Genomic DNA, 22956 nt, shown 5'->3' on the forward strand with positions numbered 1-22956 from the left:
TCCTTGGTGTTCTGTGCTCACTCACAGATGAACCTCGTGCACCCCAAGACCAGCTTTGTGCAGGGCTGGGAAACTTGGAGACAGGAGCACTGGCCATCATGCTCCAGCAGTGGCAGACTCCTTGGCAAGGTGCTCTGGCCAAGGGCCCTGAGCAGGAGGGGATGCTGTGCTCACACTGGGCTGTGCCAAGTAGCTTTGGCCCAGGTTGCTTCCTAATGACTAAGATGTGTTTTGTACTGGTTGCTGACAACCTTCTGGACGGAAACTGCTTCACAGACATGGTATTTAAAAGTGTATTATATGAAGTTAATTTTTTTAATACTTTTCCTGTGAAGATGGTGTGAGTCATGACTAACACCAATTAAGCTCTGCTCCTTGGATTTCCGTTCTCACCTATGAATTGGTTGCTTTTTTGGTGTATGAGGTTACCTGCCTGCTTGCTATAAGACAGCTTTTTACCCAAGTGATAGTTGCTTGTTTGGTGCCTTTTCATTGCTGGTACAGTAACACTTCAGGGCTTCCAGGAGTCCTTGGGCTGCTCACTGAAGGAGATCACTCTGCAAATGGGATGGTGGTGTGGGGAAAGGGGAGGCTGGTAAAAGCTTTAGAGTTGTTAGAGTGGTTGGTCTGCACAGAGGTGGCAGAGGCACAGAGAAATGGTACTGGGAATGCCTGTAGCAAAGGTCTTGATAGGACTCCAAGTGAGGAAGTTTTGGGGAGACCCTCTCTGTGAGAGATTCAGGGGAGGAGGAAGCTTTTTACTGCCCACAGCTCAGAACTCATGGAAACCAGCTAAAAAGCAAGGGCTGGAATGATGGGAAGAAGTCATATATACAACCTTGCTGTGTGGCTATGGAGTAAGGAGGAAGAGATAACACAATTGGCTGCTCACCTGGCAAAGCCAGTCTGACTCCAGGCTGTGGGCAGGATCCAACCCCTTGACTCCATCCCATTATAAAGGAGGCAAAGGGCCTGCCAGCATGTGTTTGAGGGGTGTGTGGTAAAGAGTCTCTGGTATTACTGGTTTTATTTGGGAACTAGATCAGATCCAAGCTGACAAGCCCCTGTCCTCCCAAGCAGAGCAGTAACTTGCTGAGCATCTAAAATCCTCAGAGCATAAAGTCACAAAGAGCAGCTGGTTGTGCTGTTGCCACTGGAAGGTAACAGTAGCAGGACATCTTGAACATCCTCTCCCCTCTTTATATTCTGCTTCAGTTCAAAAGAGGACATCACCCTGATGTCCTGCCAAGGCCAGAAGTGGGCTCACAGCTCCCCTGGCCACTCCTTCCTCAACCCACCCTTCCATGTGCAGAGCTGTCGGCTGCTGGGGGGGTAGAGGGGAGACAGTGGATATGAAAGAAGGTAGATGAAAAGAGTGCTCTTGTGCCTGATCATCTGCTCCTCAGGTCCTGTGTGCCCCAGAGGCAGCAAGGCTGATGATCCTGTCTCTCCCCACAGGAAGATGAAGAAGCGCTACGTGGTGGCCGCAGTCCTGGCTGCAGCCCTGCTGGGGCTCGTCTTGCTCCTGGGACTGCTCCTTGGTCTGCGCCCTGACTCAGGGGACACACACGTTTACAAGAGGGCAGCTGTGGCTACAGATGCAGGGCAGTGCTCAATAATTGGAAGGTACCTCCTAACTGTGCTCTGATAGCTCTTGTGCAAGACAGAACCGTTGTCTCCCCCGTGTCCAGGTGCAAGCCTGGCACTGGCCCAGCACAGATAATCTCTAATTTCCCTGTAGAAAGGAGACCTTAGTAAAACTTGAGTTTTTACCATGCCTGACCAGTGTCACTGCAGTTGCTCAAAGACAGTGTGTCAAGCAAAAATTCCCTAGAGACTTGAACAATGGGAGCGAGAGGTGCATTTCATGCTTCTTTTAAAAAGAACATTTGTCAAACATCCTCCAGTCCTGGATGCAAGTGCTGCAGATTTCTGGCTCCTCAGAGAATTGTCATTTCTCATGTGTAATGAATGTGTCTGGGATGCCTGTCCCCAAATGTACTTTGACACATCTCAGTGTTTTCAAGCTAGTTTGGATGCATCTCTAAAGAGGGTTGATCTGATCTGCACCTCCACCATTAGCATATATTCTCCAAGGTGACTGGAGCTCAAAACTTCCTATTTCTGAGGAACCCATAGACTGGGTGTGAACAAATGTGCATTAGAGAATGTGTCATAGCTGCTCTGATGAGATGACTCCACTGTTCAGGTAGCTGAGATGCTGTAACATGTCACCATATGATGCCTTCTCTTCTGCTGCACAGGGACATCCTTCAGCAAGGTGGATCAGCAGTGGATGCTGCAATTGCAGCTCTGCTTTGTGTAGGACTCATGAATGCTCACAGCATGGGCATTGGAGGGGGCCTCTTCTTTACCATCTACAGCAGCACAGGTAAGGGCCATATACATCTGGAACAGTTTGAGAACTGTTTATCAGAAGATTTATTCTACCTGAGTGAAGGTAAAAGACTGACCCTCGCAGCCTTTGGGGGAACATGCTGTCCTCAAAATAATTGCTAAGAAACTGGCTCACATTGATCAGACTTCTTCAGCAGACACCTTGTCCATGTGTTGAGTCCAGAGCTAAACATTATCTTCCTTTCTCTGTCATTAAAGGAAAAGCGGAAATCATTAATGCAAGAGAGGTGGCTCCAAAAAGAGCATCAGAGGACATGTTTGGGAACAACACACAGCTCTCTCTGAAAGGTATGGCAAAGACTGTTTTTAACTGTGGAAGTTAAAAATAATATCCTTCAAACTGTTTGGTCACCTCAGCACTTTCTGCCTTTCACACCGTGAAATTGCAGGTGAATTCAAAGCCCGGAGCATGACCTGTTCCATATCAGCCATCTTTCCACCTCATTGAATACGTCTTTGTGGATCAACTTAGTTCTTGTCAGTTCAAGTGTCCTCCCTAAATACCCTTTGTGGTGGTTTCAACTGCTGGTTCAGGGTCTCCAGAGAAGGAGAAGTAATTTCCTTTCAGGGAAGTATTTTCCAATTTAAACAAATAGAAAGAAATACTAACTAGTTCTCTCCATGGTCATTCCTGTAACCACAGAGGAACAGCACCTTGGAAGGGGTGTGAGAAGTGTGTGGAACTTCTGGGAGATGCCAGTAAAAACAGTATTGAAGCAAACATGTGCAACATAGTGATCAATCTATTGCAATTGCAGTTATGATGTGGCAACAAAGTTTTTTGCTTAAGTATGTGCACGGTCTGTGTCCTCTTACTGTAGTGTGCTGTTCTCTGAAGGACTGGAAACTGCAGGCAGCTGTGATAGCTTCTGTGTTCTGAGCAGCTTTTCTCTGGTACAGAGTCTACTCAGTGGAAATGACTAAAAAACTTGAGTTGCCAGCAAGAAGATAGAGGTGTTTCAACAGTGCAGAACATGGAGGCATAAATGTCAGGCAGAATAATTATGTTAGCATTGTAAGCATAAGCTGAGCTGGTCATAGTATATGTAACCCCTGCCTAAAACCAGTGCTGACAGAGAAGCCTGCTCTGCTATCTACTGATCTCCTCCTTTTCTTGCTCTGGAAGACTAATACATTCCTTATCTGCTCCAGGAGGACGGTCTATCGCTGTTCCAGGAGAAATCCGTGGGTATGAACTTGCTCACAAACGTCATGGCAAACTGGCATGGAAAGACCTGTTTCTGCCCAGCATCAAGTTGGCGAGAGAAGGATTTCCTGTTGGGAAAGGCCTTGCAGCAGCCATCAAATCAAGAGAGGAGGCAATTGAAAGCAATCCCTCACTGTGGTAGGTAGAGCTCTTGCTCTTCTGTGCAGAGAAATTTGGCGTAACTGCTTCCTAGCTAGCTGTGTTTGTGCAATGTAGCATCTGTGAGGAGTGTCCCTCCAGTGACTGTACTCACTGTACCTGCTGATGTTACTCCAGTGACCTGAAGGTGCTAAATCATGTGGCCAGTTTTAGGAACATTCAGTCCTGACCTTTAAAGGGAGATACATTCTACTCGTATAGTCCATGTGTCTGAGTAAAGGTGGAATTAGAGTACATGCTGGGATAAATGTCAGATGACAATGTATTTTCTAAATCCCCACTTTTCCTTGTGCTATAAGTGCACTAAACTAATCTTACCTGCACTGGGGACAATTTCAGAGTCTCCTAGAACATCTCGTCTTCTGTCAGGCAGTGGAAATTTGGGTCTTCTCTTACCCTGCAGTCAGCCTTCCTCAAGCAGTCCCTCTGACCATCCACTTCTGGCAATGACTGTGAACATGAAGGGTGTTAAATGCTCCTTTGCTTCCTCTTACAGTCAAACCTTTGGTGTCTAAGTCCAGCACTGCTGGAGATCATGCTTAATCCTCTTTTTTCCTTAAAATCTCTGCCAACTGCAGGTTGGTTTGCAACCCAGTTGCTATGTGCAGCCTGGGCCTATCTCCTGTACTTCCATCTGGCAGGTTCACAGCAGCACATCCATGATGAGGGAGCTAGAGAGGAAAATGTCTGCCTCACAGTGCTCTGACAAACGGGTCAAAACACATTCTCCTGGACTCGCTGGAAGCTTTGAGCCTCATAGCTTTGTAGTCAGTGCTCTGAACAGAACTGCATGAGTTCAAGGACTATGGCCCCTCCTGGGCATCTTGAGACAGTTGTTGGCCCCTTGGGCAGGTAGGGAGGGTGGCCTGCCTTGGTGAAAAAGGTCAACACTCACTCCTGCAGACTTCACTGAGAAAATTCTGAGCAATGTGGAATCCCGGGTCAGAAACCACTCTTCACTTTTATGTCCCAGTGCAAGATACCAGGAACCCTAGGTCATGACTCAGGCGGTTTCTCTTCTCTCCAAGAAGCCTGTAGCATGAACACTCAAATACTGTGTCAGCAGGTACAGGTACACGTAGTTTTGAACTTGTCTCTCAGATCTGATCTTCTCAATCTCGTTTCTCTGCTAGTGAAGTGTTCTGCAGAGGTGGGAAAATCCTGCAGGAGGGCGATATCATCAGGATGCCTAAACTAGCCAACACATACGAGACTATAGCCAGTGAAGGAGCAGATGCCTTTTACACAGGAAGCCTGGCAAAGCAGATCATCGATGACATCCACAGTGTAGGTGAGAAACAGGACATCTGTCCCAAACAGCATGAGTGGCCTGACTGCTGTGGCTGAGCATCAAGGGAGGAGCTGGTGACCTGCAGCAGTCTTGGACGTGGGTCAAGCCTGCTGCCCAAAATGCTGCCTCTGAGATCTGTGGCAACAGGACACCCAAGAGAAGGGGATGCGTCTGAAACTCAGTCAGAAATGGAGAGTATACACTGTGCATTTCTGTACTGCACAGTCGAGCAAGGCTATGCTTTTCTGGATGTAGCTTAGTAGATACCTGCTGTTTACAGAGCCTGAATCCAACAAGTTTCTACATGAAGCCTCACATAGATTGTCCTGTAAACTGAGCTTGTTTAATCTCTTGATGCCACTAGATGGTGATAGTATTCTATCCTTACTAGCTAGCATTGGCTAGGTTCAGTCAACCTCATGTAAGTCATGGACTGGCTTTGTGATGGTTAATTACTGTCTTCCCCCTTCTGATATAAAGGCAATGGAACACATAAATTGTTCTGCTTGTGGGGTAGCACAAAGCATCTGTACCCAACAGCTGCATCCTGCTCCTGTAAAAAAAACTCTTAATGACTTTTAGTTTGACGTTACTGGTGTCCTTTGTAAAAAAAGATGGATCACCAGATATTTGGCTGCCATAAATCAGCCCAACTTCAGGCTTAGGCTGTCTGAACCTCAGCTGGATCTGTCAAGGAATAAATTCATCTCCTGCACACCAATCTTTGCTTTCTTTACCTTTCAACTTTTTGGATTTGTTTATGTTCCCTCATGTCCTTGCTGTGATGTGTGGTGATGCAGTATTATCTCCTCTTCCCATCAGAGATCACATAAACCCACATCCATAGTTTCCTTCTCTTTTCCAGGTGGCATTGTCACATTGGATGACTTGCGGGACTACACTGCAACAGTGATTGAAGATCCAATGCAGATCACACTTGGAGAGTTTACCCTCTACACACCTAGTGCCCCCCTAAGCGGGCCAGTGCTAGCCCTCATCTTCAATATACTGAAAGGTGAGCATGCCACTGAGCAGTGCCTGACAGGCAGCAGGAGCTGGGAGAGCTCCAAAGATACCACCTTCTTCTGTTTAGAGAGCTGGGCATCCCTTGATAGCCCTCCAGCAGGTGAGAAGTCTGAGACTCCAGGAGGAATCAGAGATGCAGAAGCATTTCATCTTCTGCTGTAAACTCAGAGATGTCACCTTCCTTCTTGAAGAAAGAGGAAAAATATGCTCCTTATTGGGGCACTTCCCTGGTATCTGCATGGGTGGAAACTAACTTGTACTTGAGGTTTCTTTGGAAAACACCTCTGCAAGTACAAATCCTTCTGATGACTTCCACAGTGCTCAAACTGTCCAGAGCTCCTGTGTTCTCCATGCGAAGGTTGGGACAGTCAAGTGACTGCATCTCTGCAGAGACTGGGTGTCAAGATAATACCATTTGACACAGGTTTTTGGCAGTGCACTTTCCTTTGTGTTCACATTCATTTGTCTTCTCTTGCCAGGATATAATTTCACTGCTGACAGCATCAAAACTGTGGAGGAGAAAGGTCTGACTTACCACCGCATTGTGGAGGCCTTTCGCTTTGCCTACGCCAAAAGAACCTTACTGGGAGATCCAAAATTTGTTGACATCACAGAGGTACTTGGCAAAAGCCTTTTTTTTTCCTGCAACACCAAGGTTGACCAGAACATGTCTTGGTTTTTGGGTGACTAAACTTTGTCAGAGATCCTCTGTGCCACCTCCTGTTGTCAGGCACTGAAATATCTCTGAAGCAGAATGTCAAGTCCAGCATGACTCATGGCTGAGCAGTGAGTGATATAAATGGAGGAAACCTTCCTGCTGTAAGGAAAAGCAAAATCCTCAAATCACCAGTAGCATTTGAGTATATTTATGGCTAACCATCCCTACTTTCATAGTCTTTGAAGACTTATTCATTAGATGACATTCTCAGCATCCATATAGCTCTCCAGTCCTGCCTGTAGTAAATGGACCAACAGGTGGGAAGGGGTGAGGCAGGAGCCCTGCTTTTCCTAGCTTCACACTCAGTGCTTTTACTTCTGTGACTCTTCAAGAGCAGCAGGATCTGAGCCTAGCCCAGCCTGATGGACACACATTTGCAACTTACAGAACAATGATCAGAGCTTGGCTTGGTCTAGTCCTCTCAAGCTGATCCCTCTCCTCTTCTCCCTGAAGCAAGTGTAGCACTGCTTGCCTACACCTCACAGCAGTGTTGAGGACAGCTTTCCAGAGATCTACAATAATGGATGCTGATTAACTTCCTACACAAAGGGGTGCATTGTAACAGCTGCTTCTGTGACTGCTTAAAATGCTCTTTGATACAATGCCCATCTCTCAAGAAGGAGGAAGGCCCCCGCTGGAAAACTATAGCCTCACTGCTGGGATTTGCCACTCTTCTGTGGCCTGAAGTACTGGATATCAGCCTCATAACTACATGTCTCTTAAACTTAATCTGCTGATTAACTGCATTGGATTTCTCTGACAGGCATTAAGAAACATGACGTCCGAGTTCTTTGCCGATAGTCTCCGGAGGAAAATCACAGACAACACCTCCCATCCAGTTGACTACTATGAGCCAGTTTATTACACTGGAGATAATGCCGGTACATCCCACCTCTCCATTGTGGCTGATGATGGCAGTGCTGTGTCCGCCACCAGCACCATCAACCAATAGTATGAGCTCAGACATTACTTGTATGATGTAGGTCTTTGCCATCTTCCTAGTGGTGATTCTGTGGTTGGTATAAAACATCCCTGAACTGTCACCTCTCTGCGGGGTGGTGGTGGGTAGCACTGTTGATGGTACTTCTGCTGAGCTTGCAGGTCAGTTCTTAACGCTCTGTGGTTGGGTCAGAGGTCAAGATATGTGCACTCATGTTGGATTGACAAATCCATCAAACGTTCACTTCATCTGTATCTTCTCATAAGCAATAGTATTACTGCCAGCTCTGATTTTCCAGGCATCTGGAAGGAATTTGAGCTAATGCAGCTGGCCTGGAACTGCAGTGTTTGGCTTTGGGCACTGTCAGGAAGAGCTGTGTTCTACATGTATGGCCTTAGGCTGAGGGGTGAAGCTTCTTTTTGCCCGTAGAAAGTGTCTCCAGCTTGACATATCTAAGCAAAACCCCTGTCATTCCCAAATGTGGCAGCCTTTGAGCTGTGCTGCCTCTGAATAGAGTGCAGTACTGCCCTGCTGGAAGGGGAAGTAGCCATTCTTAGCTGCTGTACTCTTTTTTCCCCTTGGGGTCATTGCAGGGGAGCTGTACAGCAGGACTCTGGGCTGCCTTTCTTCCATGTGTACCTGTGTATTCACAGTATAAACTGCTTCCTTCCCCCAAGGGGTGACAGAATGTCCTTTATGACAGGAGGGAGCAGGGAGTTACTCCAGTCAAATCCCAGGTTTCAGATTGCAGTAATTCATCTCAGTCTCTTCTTCTGGATTTGCTCTGGTTTTGATGTGTCTACACTGACTTTTTTTTGTCTAGCTTTGGCTCTGATGTACGATCCAACGTGAGTGGCATCATTTTTAATGACGAGATGGATGACTTCAGCTCACCCTACATAATCAATGGATTTGGGATCCCTCCTTCTCCAGCAAATTTCATAGCACCAGGTAGCTGTAAAACTACCTTCCTGACTCAGCCTTTTGCGTCTATCTTGCATGTGAAAGCTGTGGTGTTTGCAAGGTAGGCTGCAGCACGTCTGTGATCTGCCCCAGATCTGGGGCTTTCTGTAGAGGACAGGGATGAAAGTGAGTCACCTGGCATCCCTGTCAGAAACACACAATCAGCCCCCCCTGGTGCATCCTGAAGGAGGAGAGGCTGTCTAAAGAAACACTCTTGTGTGCACATGCTTCCTTCCAACAACCAGAAATCCTTTCCCAGGCTGCTCAGTACATACCAAGTGAAAGGACATGGCGTTACAAAAGATTCTTTGAACTGTTTTAAGAGGGAGGCAGCAGCAGCAACTGCCTGCAGTGTGTTTGATGGCACTGTCCAGCCTTCTCCTGTGCTGCCTCAGGAGCTGTAGGATAGCTATGGATAGACTCAGTTCAAGTACCTGCTCCACCCCTTCTTCCTGCAGACCTGTGTCACTGCTGCTAAAGCAGGCTGTGATTCTGCTTTGGAGAGGAACAGGGAAGGGAAAGAACAGGAAGGGAAGTCCTGTGGTGTTTGGGAGGTAGCTGCATCACGAACAGCCCCAGCTAGGACAGGACTGTGGAGAAGGGCACCTTCAGGCTCTGTGAGAAGGACAAGGGTTAATTGTTGCATTGTAGGAGCAGGAAAGAGATGGCTGCAGGGTATAGGGGCTGAATGAGACACATGAGCTGAGTCAGAAAGGTGGACACTGAGGCACTGGGTTTAGACAAGGAGCAGGAGCTGGCAGTTTGTGAGCTACGTGTGGAAAGCTGAGCTTCTGTTGGATCTGTGTCCCCAACAGGTAAACAGCCAGTGTCTTCTATGTGCCCTTCCATCTTGGTGGATAAAATGAAAAAGGTCAGGATGGTGGTTGGTGCTTCTGGAGGAACGAAAATAACCACAGCAACAGCACTGGTATGTGATGATACGGGCAAGTGAGGGACAAGACTGAGGCAAAAAAAGGTGGGGGAGAGGCAGTGTTTGGGGTGAGGGGCTCAAGTCTCCACTTGTGATGTGCCTGTGACTGTGGCTCCCTGCTGTGGGCCAGGGGCCTGAAAGGACAGTTCCTGCCTGGCCTTATGAGGGCCAGACCTCCAATGCTGACTCCTGCCAGAGCTACAAAGGGCCTCTGAAATTACTCCCTTCAGTGACTCCAGGTCTTCTCCTTTGGCAAGTTGTTCTTACCACTTGGAGATAATTGGTGACTTCAGTGAAGCTTTGACCTCTGCTCTCTGGATTCCGTGAAGTAGTCTCTATCTGACTTAGAGCCATACTGGTTTATAGTCATTCCAACATAGTAAACTTTGGATAAAAGTCACACAGAGAAGCTAAGTAAGAACTTAGGCCAGGCTTGGTGTCAGGCCATCTGCCAGGCAGGCTCTCTGGGAGCAGCTGTGGCAGCCACTCAAAGGCCCAGCTAGATCAGAACTGCTTGCTTAAGAAAACTGTCTCCTGTGCCAGCAGACACAGCAGTACAGAGCACCAGGCTGGATCTTGCTTTCTGGCTGAGGCAGAGGAGAAGTCTCCATAAAAACTGCTACAAGCAGCTTTCTAAGCTCTTGATCTTGAGGCTATTTTCACTTGCACAATTTCAGCAGGTAGAGACGAGCCAGATTTAAGGAAATGGGTTGCACAGCAGCTGGAAGGTTAGTGTTTGCTGAGGTGACTGCTGTGTGTCTAACTAAGCTGTACTAGCTTGATCTCAGCAGCATAAACCCAACTGCAATAGCTTGAGGATCTGATCCTTTTGCTGTGTTAATTTTGGTAAGTCAGGGTCTCTCTGTGTGGGAACCCTAATATACAAGCTGACTTGCTGCAATGTGCCTGTGCTTTGCTTAGCCAAGAGAGGGGCCTCTGAAAGCAGCAGGAACCAGAAACTCTGCTTTCTGGTGAACATCCTTCAGACATCTCTGCCTCTGTTGCTGCAAGGGTCAGGTCTCCCTGAAGACAAGTAACTAACATTTAGCCTTTTTGCTTCTCACAGGCAATCATCAATTCCATCTGGTTTGGTTATGATGTGAAGAAAGCAGTGGAGGAGCCCAGAATTCATGATCAGCTGTTTCCCAATATCACGGAGCTGGAGCAGCAAATAGAGGAGGTTTGTCTAGCTAGAGTCTGGGGTATGTGTGAATTTCTTGTATGGTGTTGGGTTCCTCGTGTTGGGAAGGCACACACTTGTGGAAGATCATGAGGGTTTGCCAAATGTTCCTAGGTGAGCAGTATTAAAACTGGTACAGGTGAAGTATTTTGTCACAATGAAGTGTGCCTTTAGTCTCAGTCACATGGGTTAGTGACCTACATCTGAGTCAGGTGGGTATTTTCTTGAAATGTAGTTTGGCTCAAAGGACTTGGAAAGTAGCAAACCTCATCAGGCTCCAAACTGTCCAGCAGGGACTCTCAGGGAACTCTTGAGCTGTCGTGCAACCTCCTGATGAATCCTGAAGAGCTGGTGCAGAGCTAGCAAGGGAGGATGAGAGCAAGGGACCTGAGAACAAACATGAAACTATGTTCGTGGTAAAGGTCTCTGTTCAGCACTGTCAGTTTGAGAGCTGATGGCAGGATCTGCCTCACTCTGCATACCCCTCACCTGAGCTGGCAGCTTCATTCACCCTGAGGAATTACACATCCCAGAGGCCTGAGACAGATGTCTTTGTACATAACTCATCCCACGTCTCTGCATTAGGGAGAGTGTTCCTACATCAGACAGTTTTCTTCATCAAACTATCCAGAAGATCCTCCTTTGATAAGCTTCTTATTAAGGTAACAGTAGAGATATCTGCCTGCACCAGGGGGATGCCCTGTGCTCTACAAGTGTTTCCGCCATTCCCAAACAGGATCCATCAGTTCTTGCTGCTGGTATATGAATATCTGAGGCAGAATGCTCTGTGACCAGGAGTAGTGTTGGTAGCCAATGCTGAGCACCGCAAATGCTTCTCAATTCCACTTCTCCAAAAGCAGGGCATCCCAGAAAGCGAAGGGAAGAGGAGCAGCCTGTAGTTTCTTACAAGACCTGCCTGATACAGGCGCAGAACGCTTGGGTGGTTGCAGACGACAGCACGTGTGCAGTTGCTCTCTCCTCTTGTCCTGACTGGCTTCTGCATTCCAGGGTATAGAAGAGCAACTGAAGAAGAGGAAACACGACACCACGCGGGTGAGCACTGGAGCGGTTGTTCAGGCCATCCTCAGGACAGAGGAAGGATGGGCTGCAGCCTCCGACTCCCGGAAAGGTGGCTTCCCTGCAGGCTACTGACCTGGCTCGGCTCCTTTTTTCAGTGGTCTAGTGACACTGAAGTGTGTTTGGGGGGAAGATCCTTTAGGTCTGCAACTCAGGGACTTCTCACAGGAAAGAGAACAAGTTTACCTGTGGTTCTAGTGACAGAGCTGGGACAATTCTCTACAGCCATGACCGCAGTGCCTCATGCCACAGCAGTCTGCTTAGACAGGCATGTCTACCAGGACATGCAGTACTTACTTGAAGAGTCTGTTTTGCCTTGAAGAGTTTGTTCCCTGCCTCCTCTCCATCCCATGAAGATAGATCGAGTACCCAGTTTCTGAAGAAGGTCCAGCTCATCCAGGCCGCAGGAATTGTTTCCCTTGCACATTGTCAGCTACTGGGAATGTCCCTGTCACCTCTAGAGAAGAGATTTGTTTCCTGTTGAGTAGATGGGAGTTAAGGGACTCTGGGGACTGGGTTTTCTAAGTTACAACCTGATAGATCCGTGCCATAGCAGGAAGCCCAGCTCTAGGCTGGGACAATCCTTCACAAACTCACCAGTCTTTTAACAAAAGATGTTTCTGCTTTTCACTTCAGTTGATTATTGGAGATCAGTGGGTAAATGGGGAAGTGGCTTCAAACTTTTTTATATGTCTGTTGAGGTCTAAAGGGAAGATGCTACTTGTAAAACTCTGAGCACAATTAAAATAAATACATACGGAGTCAGGTATTTTTCTTGCCTGCACACTTCCTACTGCCAAAAGGGATGGTGAGAGTCTGTGGGAGAGAAGCCCTCCAGAGATTTTTCTTTTTTGTTCACTCCTTTGATGAAGCTATGAGTAAAAAAAAAACTTAAATATCCAAAAGCTTGTTTATTTCCAGTTTGCTTTTTACCACATCATACTGCAGGCCTGAAACACCACAGTCTGAGGAAATGAAATTTCTAAAGAAGGACACACTTCAGCTACTCCTGTTTGAAGGTAAGTTACCATTAATCAGACAGTTGATGACCTCTCAGAAATCTGTATCTGCTATGGAATAGCTAAGAGTGTCTGTACCTGTGCATGAAGGGGTTTTGGTGGACCTACCAGCATGGACTAATATAACACATCAGATAAATTTAGCCTAAGATCAAAACTGAATGTTCCAGGATGTTGTCAGGTTCCAGGGATGTTTATGAAATCCTTGAAACAAAAGCAGCAGTAACTGAACTTACCCGTTTCACTTATTGAAACTTCCCATCACTGTGTAAGAACCTCACCAAGCAGAGAGCCTTGACAAGAAAATGGAAGATTGACATTTTAGGCATCAGACACCCTCTCTCTGCCAGTAGTTTCTGGAATTGAGCAGAGGCTAATTTCAAGGAATAATGTGATAGCTGGATTGTGCTTAAATCAGAGTGTCACAACTTTGCTTATATCACTCCCACTAAATGAGTGGCTTTTACCAGGAGTTGCCTGAGATGTGCTGTGTGCTGCTTTTTCTGAGCTGCTCCTGGTGATGTTGTTAGGTGCAACTAAGGCAGTGATTGTAATTAGTCTAGAGTTGTTGTATTCCTTTAAGACTGAGATTGGTTTCGGGCCAAATCTGTATCCTTTTATCACTGAACTGAGACTGACTTTTGTATTTCTTGTAATTTCATGGTAGATGCCTCTGAGTGTCAGGCTGCTATTTAAACCCAGTTTTAGGACATTTTAGGAAGCTTTGATAAAGTTTATGTATGGAACAGCATCAGGTGTTCAAAGTCCCTGGCCCTTGGGACTTAGGGCTAGCTGGCTGAGCTTTTTCTTGGCCAAGTGTGATCTGAGAAACAGACAAAATTATTGCACAGCAAAATAAGATCTTGAAACCTTACAGTCACTGTAGTTGGTCTGGAGTGCATCAGAAAATCTTCTGCTTTGAAACTGGAAGGTAACTGATTTCTGGGAAATGGCTGTTAAGACAAACATGCTTTCTGAAACCAGCTTGAGTTACTGCTGCTGGGCTCTTCTAGCAGCTCGTGGCACCGCACGAACGCTTCACTTATGTTGCTTAATTTCTTCTGGCTGGTCAGAAAATGCCCCTATTATTTATAACCTATGTTACAAAACTTCCTGTATGGAAAGCTCAGATTTTGCCATGGCTAGAAACACTTCTGTTGAAAACTGTTCTTATAAATGCATTTGGTTTCTTGACTCGCTGCAGAAATGGATTTTTTGTCTTTGTTTGTTTTAGCAGCATCACTACAAAGGATGGATTTGTTAAAAGTAAACTGACGTGAGGCTTGTACTTACATGCTATATTTTAAAAAATCTTGTAATATTTCTGCATGTTGTAATATCTGTATCTCATCTGGCCGTATCTGTGCAGAGGGCATGTGCTTCTGCCACCTGCTTTGATACCACATTCTGCTGCTCACGTTGCAGTGACGCTGATCAACAGGCAGATGCCAGTCAGTGGTTCACACTGTTAAACCTCCTGGTTACACCCTGCAGGCCAGTCAGCTTGTCTGAATGTTTCAGGTACAAGAAAAAACTTCCTGCTCAGATCCCATCCCCTGGAATGCACCCACCTCCCTCCTCTGCTGCTGAGCAGAGATGTAATGTCTTAGTGTAACCTGCTGGACACAGTGCAGGGTGTGGAGAACAGGAGCTGCACTATTAAAAGGTAAACTGGCCATGAACTGGGGGGTTCACGTCTTGCCCCAATTCTTCAGTTTAATATTACCACAATTTTCTTTTGGCAACTGTCCAGCCTCTGGAAGGGCTACAGGGAATTGCCAAAGTCAAACTGTGAGACAAGTGGTACATGAGTCTCCTGCAAAGTCCTTCAGTTTCTTCAGCAGTGTATTGAGTCTCCAGAATGAACTATTCCTGCTGGGAACACTTGAGTCAAAGTCCTCTCTCAAACCACTGCTTGTGTGTTTAGAAGAGAAATTCCGAGACATGTTTAAAAACACTTTATTAAAAATATAATTTAAAGAATTCATTAGAAAATAGAGCATCCTCTGTACAGTGGTGCTTTAAAAGTCCATGTGAATTGCCTAAGTACAAAAATAATGCTCTCTTGTGGGCATGAGCAAGAATGGGGAAAGACCAAACTGGGAGGCCCTTGACTCAAGCAAATTTCAGCAGCAGTGACGAGGTGGTGGGGCAAGAGCAGAGGTGCTAAGGGAGGTCCAGTCCCTCAGCTTCAGATATTTTGCTAGGGAGGGCTACAAGACTGGAAGTCTCCGCTGCAGTGAGAGATCTGCACGCACATTACTTTCTGTCTTACATGTTAAAGCTGTGATGGGTTTTAAAACTGCTTAGTTGGCTCAGTTTCAATGTTAGTAGCAAAGTAGTTAAATTGCAGTGAGTGCTGGACTACAGATAATATTCCCATGTCTTTGTGGTGGGAAGTAGCTGTGATACTAGTGCACTGGAAAGGTGATAGGCTGGGTTACTGAGGTGTGCTTTACCCTATGTCATGTATGTCAGAAGTGAAGGTAAGTGGAGGCTTAGTTCCTTGGTGGCTTCAGTTTCTGCTAGCAAAACATGATGGGAGTGTGGCTCAGGGCACTGCTGAGGGCTGCCCCAAAGCCTAAAAGGGACACAAGAGCTGCTCTCGAGTCTCCAGCCAGTGACATTCACAGTTGCTTTTTGTAAACTCTAAGCTCAGTTGGACTAGCTAGCAATAACTGGATCTTGCCAAAGCCAGCATGCAATCAAGTTAGTCCTTCTGGTCCTGAAATCTGAGCTGCAGATAGTGTCTGGTGCCCTTAAGTGCTTCCCTTGTGACATCTGCAACTGGGATGTTATTTCTGACATGAGAACTAGCGGAGCCAGGAACTGGTAGCTGAGGTAAGAGAGTTAATGAAAGTAGAAAACTTCAGCAAATTATAGAGATGGAATGATTGCCAATAAACCTCAGTGTAATCCCTTCCAAATTAACATAAATATTGCCACCCCAAAGTTTTTAGGCTTATTCCCTGTTTCTGTTCACATTCAGCAGTACTGCAGTGCTGTCTGACTGGGTGCTGGGCCACTTCTGTGGCACGAGTAAGAAGCCCTGGTGGGAAAAAAACAGTAGTCCTTACTGAGCATGGGGATGTAAGAGAAATTCCACTTGGAGGCAAAGTAGCAGGGGACAGTGTATGGAGCTGGCTCATACATACATAACTTGTATTTCATCTGCATGATGAAATGCTTGTGGTTATGATCTGGTAACTTAGGAATACATTATCATTAAGCTCTGATACAGCTGTGGTTGCATTATAGTACTTAGTGTACAATTTCTGATGGAAAGCACATGCCTGGCTCTAGTCATCTTCACTCAGGCCATCATTAAAATGCAGCTGAAGGCTGAGATATCAGCAGATCAATGGCTTTACTGGACAGAATTCATGGGTGGGAACAGAGGCTTAAAGCCTATCTGGCCTTCTTTGCAAGGGTGTGTGTGGATGGACTCGTTTTGGTTTTTTAATAGCATGTGCTCCAGTATTTGTTATGGTGTTTACAGAGAGATTTATTTGTGTACTAGGAATACTATGGGCTGTGTGTAAGGTAAGAACAAAAGTGAAGGGAGAGGGCTCTGCTACTGCCTTGCTTTGGTTTGGCTTCCCTTCCAGGAACACGCACGCACACGCGCGCACACACACAATACTGTCTGTGCCCATAGGGAAGTACAGGGGATCACAGGAACTTGCCTCTGGGTATGTAAGAAGAGCTTTGGAGTTTGGGAGTTTTTGTGGTGTTTTTTTCTTAAATGTTGGCTGTTTTGAGCAAGGGCAAGGTGATGGAGTAACTGCAGAAGACTTTTTGCATCTAGGTGACTGAGTTCAGGTCTCTAGTCAGAGAGAAGTTTTCTCTCACTGCAGTGGTTCTTAACTAGTCCTGCTTCCTCGTGATCTTAAGGGAACACCAGAGACCAGCTGTGGTAAATAGGGAGTTGGAGCATGTCCTTAGGCTATGGGAGAAGAACATTCTGCTAGTGTCTGATAGTCTGTATCACTTCTGAACAGTCCTGGGGTTTGCCCAGCCAGGCTGAGTTCATGGCTAAAACTGAAATCTTCTCATCATGTATCCTTTGCACTTTGGAGGAAGTTTTGAAGCTCCCAAAACCAACAGCTCTTCCCCTCCAATCCTCACCTGCCTGCCCAAATGATTTCTCTTTTGCAGGCATTGAGGAAGGAGAACTGGCAGAGGTTGAGACACCTCTTATCACAGGGAGAGGTGACTCCAGGGAGTTAAGCTGAAGCCTGTCCATCGCAAAAGCAGGGAATTCACAGCACCTCATGGGAGGCTTATTCTAAAAGTTACTGGTGTGTAAGGGTTGAAGGAAGGTTTGGCTTTGTTACTCTGAGCTCGTGGGGTCCTCTGCATCCCCAAGGCAGAGTAGCAGTGCAGCAGACTTGTGCTGTGGTGCACTGATTTCATCTGCCACCTCAGGGAACAGTGGGGACTCTTTGGCTGGGGAAACTAAGAGGAAGAGTGTGGAGTTTTACTCTCTTCCCTTTCCAAAGAGTGGATGCTTAAGATTTTAAGCCCCTGGCCCTACAGATACTTCTTGTGATCCTTGTAACCAAAACAGTTACTCATTTCACATTGCTGAGCCCCTGTGCATTAATAAGCTTATTGTGGCAACAGCCTGAAATAAACCAATTCTGCTCTTAACTGAGACTCTCCAGCAGGAATGGAAGATACAGGTCATTTTGGTGTTCCCTGTGGGGTTTGGACCAATTTTCCTTTCCCACTTTGTATTATCTTATTTGGAATAGTTGATGTGCTGAAGAAGTAAGATTTTCCATATATCACATAAGTAATGGGGGGTGTAACTTTAAACAAGGCTGGCTGACCTGTCCTTGAATTGTCTGAGGATGACTTGCAGTCTGCTGGAATTAGGTGTACTTTAGCAGGCACCCTGATGGGCACAGGCAACATTGGCACGTCCAAGCCACAGCATATTCTGAATCTCGTTACCTCCTGTGGGTTTGTGTGTTGTAATGGCATTGCAAGCTAATACCCAGCTGATTTCCCCATCTTCCTTTTATCAGAGTAAGCAGAGATGCATTTTCCTTCCTTGGAAATTCCCTGCACAACATTCATTGCAAATGTAGCTTCCTTTTCTTTATGTCCTCTTCTCAGCAGGCCACTCCTAATCTCCTGTGGGGGGAAAGAGAAAGGGAAATGGAGTGAATGGGGCAGGGGCCTGAGGTCTTGGTGTTACCAGGTGTGAAAATGAAGGACATGTGTATGGGGTTAGGTTGAGAACATGAGATTTAAGCAAGAAGGAGGTTAGCTAGAAGCAAAATACAGATTGTCCAGGAGAGTTACAAAAACAATCTCCTTCTCACCAGCGTGAGAAGACAAGAAGATCCAAGCAAGGCCACTCACCTCACTGAAGCGTGTCTCAAACAGAATCTTGTCACCTTCAGCATGCATGATGGGAGCTGAAATGGCATGTTCCAAGTCATAGCCAAACCACAGCTTGTTTATAATGGCCTGCAATGAAACAAACCCATCCCTGACTGGCTGGAGAGACTGAATTAGAACGTGGAGTCCCCTGCACTGGTGAGAAGGCAGACCAGCTCCCCTGTAAATCCTGCCTGCAGGGTGGGGCAAACCTGGACTGGAAGAGAGGCTGCAGAGAGTCAAACGAGAAGTCCTGCTAGCCTAGCCTCCTGTCTTCATGGTCACCAATGGCAGATGCCCAGGGCAAGTGTATGAACAGGTGAACACACAATTTTACTTACCTGAATGCTTTCCCTGAGCCAAAATGGTGTCCCTGAATTCAGTAGCTACTGATGGATCTTGTGTCTTTCTACTGGTGGTTGTCCTTTCTGTTTTCAGATCAGGTTCTAGCATGGACTCCTTCCCACACTTCTCTCCAGTTGAAGAAATGTGAAGGAAAAAAAAGAAGTCTCCTTTTTCCTCTTGTGGTCTTATCTGTTTTAATTTCTCGATTACTGGACAAGATGTTTGTTACACTTCAGGTGTTGGCAAGCTCTTTTTCACTAAGATTTGTTACTCTGTGTGTGTGGGTGGTGGTGGCTTTCTGGTTTTCTTCCCATCATATAACTTACCAATTTATTTTTGGGGCCCCAAGGTTTTGGGTAATACCTCTCTTCCAATAACTTCCTGAACTTGCTATTTGATTAAACCAGACAGAAGCAGCAGGCACTTGCCACACAATTGCTAGAGGCAAGGTGAGGATAGACTGAGTCTGCATGGGCCCTCTTCACTGCTGCCTTCCACACACCAGCACAAGCCAAGTCCTTCTGCTCAGGGCAGTGTCTTCTCCCCTTGCTCAGTGGGAGGTATTGCTGTGTGGTACCTGTTCACTCACCATGGTAGTAGCACTGGTAATCCAGGCCCCACCTGCTCCTCCGATCACCAGCATGTCTCCTGTCTTGGAGATGAGGATGGAAGGTGCCATTGCTGAGGGAGGCTTCTCTCCTAGAGCAGAGGCAGAGTATTATTCCTCCCATGTGGCTGTTAAGGGGGCTGGAGAGACACAGGAGTTCATCTACCTCACCCTTCTTGTATTCCTGTGGCAAACGAAGGTGCTGCTCATTCCTCAAGAAGAGAAAAAAAGAGCTAGTCTTCCAGAAAACCAAATTCCTTGTGCTGAGACCCCATCTTACAGGAAACCTGGACTTTTATGGCACAGGCTAAATAGGAAGCATCTCTTGGTGCAGAACAGGGCATCCTACAAGCATTCAGGACTTGCTGCAACTCATTCAGCCCAGTGGAGCAACCATTAGCATCAATCCTGCCATCACAGTGCTGATGTCCTCTCTCAGCAGACCATCAGGGATGGCTTATTTCACAGAGCTAATGTCATCAGCACGTCTGTGTTACAGACCTCAGTGTAAGTTTATGGCATTTCCCAACTCTGCATGCAACTACATAGTTTTTTAGATAAATCTAAAAAGTGAGCAAGCTTGTCTTAGCAGCAGCTTCTTCAGTTCTTCCCTCCCCATCAATCAGTCATTAGCTTCTTCAAGATTTCCCTGGTGAGAAATCAAAGCTCCCACGTTTCCATGGAAGGGCTTATGTGAGCAGACACAGACATATGATAGGGCTTTATCCCCTGTTAATCTGAACCAAACTTCCTCTTATCCAGACCTACGAAAGGAAAGAGTACCTGCAGTTTACAGATAGTCCCTGCCCACTTGTACACAGCCTGCACATCCATCTCCTGGCCCTGTGTCTTATTTTGAGGGTGAGAATGCTCACCTGCTTTGATGCTTCTGTTTGCTATGCAGAAATCAGCGAGTTCATTATTTAAAATGATCCCAGTTTGGTTGGAATACACAAAGGAGCCAAACCTGCAGGGGAGGGAGGGAAGAAGCAGCCTTTTAGTGACCACCCTATGATGGGTGACATTAACTGAACGTGGCACCGTGCGGGTTACCCCTGTCTCCTCCCAGCCTGCAACTGCCCCAGCCAGGGTGTCCAAAAGGTTTTTGTGCTAATGTGCTGGAGCCAGGGACAAGCTCCCTGTTAGTAATGGACGTGGGGATTTGCCCAGCTCACAGAAATTCAGCAGAGCTCAGCAAGTTGCTGCATCTTCGTGACCTGCGACATTCCTTTGGACTGATGCTAAAGGCCTTCGCTGTCACATGAAAAAGGCATTCACAAGTTAAGAGTCTGCCTAAATCTGTGAGGCCCAAAGGTTTTACATTTCTGGTAAAGAGTCTCTGCACGTTCCCTGTGAAGCCGATACGTGGCCTGTGTGACTCAGTTACCAAGCCCTTGGCTACTCACGGGTAGTTGATGGTGCTGGTGGCGGACACAGCACTGCCATCTGCAGCGAGCACAGAGATGTGGCTTGTGCCCTTACTTTTGTATCTGCTGTTGTAGATGGACTCAAACAAGTTGTAGTGGTTGAGTGGATGGTCACCCTTGTCATCTATTCGGCTTCTGGCAAGCTTGGTGATCTTGTCAGACAGCATGGTCCCCACAGTCACCTGCAGTCACAGCAAGGACACTGAGCTTGTGTCACCAAAGCACATGTATGTCTTTGGGCACAAGGAAGCCTGGGGGAGTCAGAGCTCAGGACTTGCACAGGCAGCATTTGGCCCCAGCCTGAAACCCCAAGCTGCTCTCAGCACAGAGAATGAAACCAGCTCAGTATTGAGACACCTCAGCATTGGCATGAGCATGTGCATATCCTTACCAGGCAAGTGAGCACCACCTTTGCAGCTGAGCAGAAACTGCAGCCAGAGTAACTGGCCTAAGCCTGCTGCTGCCCTGGCCAGCTGAGCAGCACTGCTTTTGGCCAGCAGCAGTTCTAAGCCTGGCTGCAAAGAAGGAGGGTGTCAGAGCACCACTTGGTACAGTAGTGTTGCGCTGGCAGGCAGGACAGTCTGGGCAATAGGCAGCCTGTTTGAGGGCTTAGCACAAAGGCTAAAATGAGCTGGTGACAATGCAGGTGTTGGTTTGTTGTTGGATTTTTTTAAAGTAGGAAATGGACTTCCCTGCTTCCTCCCTGTCCAGCAGCAGGATAGGAGAAGCTGCCAGTGCTGTGGGTGTCTCTGGCTGTTCTTTTGCACTGTGCCATCTTACCTGAGCTTCAGAGAAGGCTGGGTCACTCATCAGTGGTTTTAGCATATTGCCAAACTTCAGGGCCTCTGCGATGTGGTGGTAGGTTTCCACCCTCTCCCTGGGGGTCGCCAGTGATGCTTCGTGGAGTTTATAATCTACAGAGCAGGATGAAATAATTTTGTTAATAGACCCAAGGCAGTGTTTTTTTCAAGAACTGTAAAAAGTTGAAAGGAACCCGCTTATCCCACCCCAATTCTTATCAAGTTTCCCCTGTGCTTTAGTAGGATGTGAGCACAGAAATTACAAGTACTAATTTCTACTGTGACTTAAATTTCTTTTAAAGCTTTGGGAAGGTCCTGTATCCTTTGGCCTTTGCAGCAGCTGTGGTGACACAGCTGCACTGCATTCATAAGCCAGTTCCCCCTGCTGTACAGCATGGCTACACTACTGCTTTGAAGCCCATTCTGGCTCACCAAGTCCATTTCTTGTCACTACTTCGCTGCTGCTGTAGAGCAACACACTTTGCAAGCCTCTTGCTGCCCCTTTTCCCTTAGGAATTTACCTTCTAGTATCTTGAGGATGAACATGAGCACAGCACCTCCCATGGGCGGTCCAGGAGAAAACACCGTGGTGTGATTGTTCAGGGTAATGTTCAGAGCTGAGGACACATCTGCTTTGTATTCTTTAAGGTCCTCTAGTGAGATACTGGACCCTTGAACAGAAAACCAGACAGGTGGCACATTAGCACATTAACTTCTGCTAGGTGCTATGGGCTTGGTAAAGCTTGTGAAGAGCCATCCCTTTATACTCGACATTTCTTTCACCATAGCCAGCAATGTCTCCATGTGTCAAAACATCAGGACATGACGAAGCCTGAGGGAGTCAGAGGGGCCAGTGCATGAGCAGTGTGGGTGAACACCAGAGCAGGAGGTGACTCTCAGCCCTGCTTCTGGGCCCAGTTATAAGAACTGGGGAAAGGTGGCCCCTTTCCATGCCAGGTACCACCCCAAGTGGCAAGCAAATGGCATATAGTGGCTTTCCCCTGGTACTGACTCACAGTTAGTCAAGTGCTGGGAAGGGCCTGTCTATTAATACTATAGCTGTTACCTACCAGCCTTCCTGATGTCCTCCACCAGGGCCTTTCCTATCTGTCCCTCATAAAACGCTGCAGCTCCACTTTCCGCTATAGCTGTCAGTGTCCGCTGCAGCACTGGCCACCTGAAGGTCTCTCCACGCTTCAAAAACCTTCCACCATCACATATCAGTGGGCTGTTAAAGAAGAACATCCATCAGTTTACAGCATGTGGTTATTCTGTCCCCAGGGCCCATCTCCTTTTCCTTCCCAAAGCTGCTCTGGTTTGTGCACACCATGTGCTGCTCAAGCCAGTGCTACGCTGCCGCCTGTATGGAGAAGAGTTCTCAGCTGACTGGTGCTCACAATACCAGCCACTCCTTCCCCAAAGTTTCCTCTACAGGCCTAATGCTTTGACCCTGGCCC

At 46.9% G+C, this 22956-nt stretch overlaps 2 protein-coding genes across 4 annotated transcripts in view; one reads left to right on the forward strand and one right to left on the reverse strand.

Annotated features, from left to right (window-relative positions):
* The window catches only part of GGT1 (gamma-glutamyltransferase 1), a 30161-nt gene extending 17486 nt beyond the window's left edge, over positions 1 to 12675 (forward strand). Inside the window, exons 2-13 of the mRNA XM_051633807.1 lie at positions 1459 to 1626; positions 2265 to 2392; positions 2617 to 2706; positions 3571 to 3763; positions 4918 to 5075; positions 5941 to 6090; positions 6581 to 6717; positions 7583 to 7770; positions 8583 to 8710; positions 9538 to 9650; positions 10720 to 10833; positions 11842 to 12675. Coding sequence (XP_051489767.1) covers positions 1463 to 1626; positions 2265 to 2392; positions 2617 to 2706; positions 3571 to 3763; positions 4918 to 5075; positions 5941 to 6090; positions 6581 to 6717; positions 7583 to 7770; positions 8583 to 8710; positions 9538 to 9650; positions 10720 to 10833; positions 11842 to 11985 — 1707 coding nt within the window. The 5' untranslated portion in view covers positions 1459 to 1462 and the 3' untranslated portion in view covers positions 11986 to 12675. The remainder of the gene's footprint in view (positions 1 to 1458; positions 1627 to 2264; positions 2393 to 2616; positions 2707 to 3570; positions 3764 to 4917; positions 5076 to 5940; positions 6091 to 6580; positions 6718 to 7582; positions 7771 to 8582; positions 8711 to 9537; positions 9651 to 10719; positions 10834 to 11841) is intronic.
* Positions 12676 to 14872: 2197 nt separating this feature from the next.
* GGT5 (gamma-glutamyltransferase 5) overlaps positions 14873 to 22956 on the reverse strand; it is a 37009-nt gene continuing 28925 nt past the window's right edge. For 2 of the 3 annotated variants that reach the window (XM_051633804.1, XM_051633803.1), the window contains exons 5-12: positions 22570 to 22727; positions 22021 to 22170; positions 21480 to 21613; positions 20679 to 20881; positions 20148 to 20239; positions 19255 to 19364; positions 18303 to 18410; positions 14873 to 18071 (exon numbers count right to left, since the gene is read on the reverse strand). In XM_051633804.1, the coding sequence (XP_051489764.1) occupies positions 17925 to 18071; positions 18303 to 18410; positions 19255 to 19364; positions 20148 to 20239; positions 20679 to 20881; positions 21480 to 21613; positions 22021 to 22170; positions 22570 to 22727 (1102 nt within the window). In that variant the 3' untranslated portion in view covers positions 14873 to 17924. Of the gene's footprint in view, positions 18072 to 18302; positions 18411 to 19254; positions 19485 to 20147; positions 20240 to 20678; positions 20882 to 21479; positions 21614 to 22020; positions 22171 to 22569; positions 22728 to 22956 lie in introns of those variants that run through there. The other variant, XM_051633805.1, reaches the window with a different exon arrangement.

The sequence above is a fragment of the Apus apus genome, chromosome 16 (assembly GCF_020740795.1).
Source record: "Apus apus isolate bApuApu2 chromosome 16, bApuApu2.pri.cur, whole genome shotgun sequence".
In the NCBI taxonomy this organism is placed as follows: Eukaryota; Metazoa; Chordata; class Aves; order Apodiformes; family Apodidae; genus Apus; species Apus apus.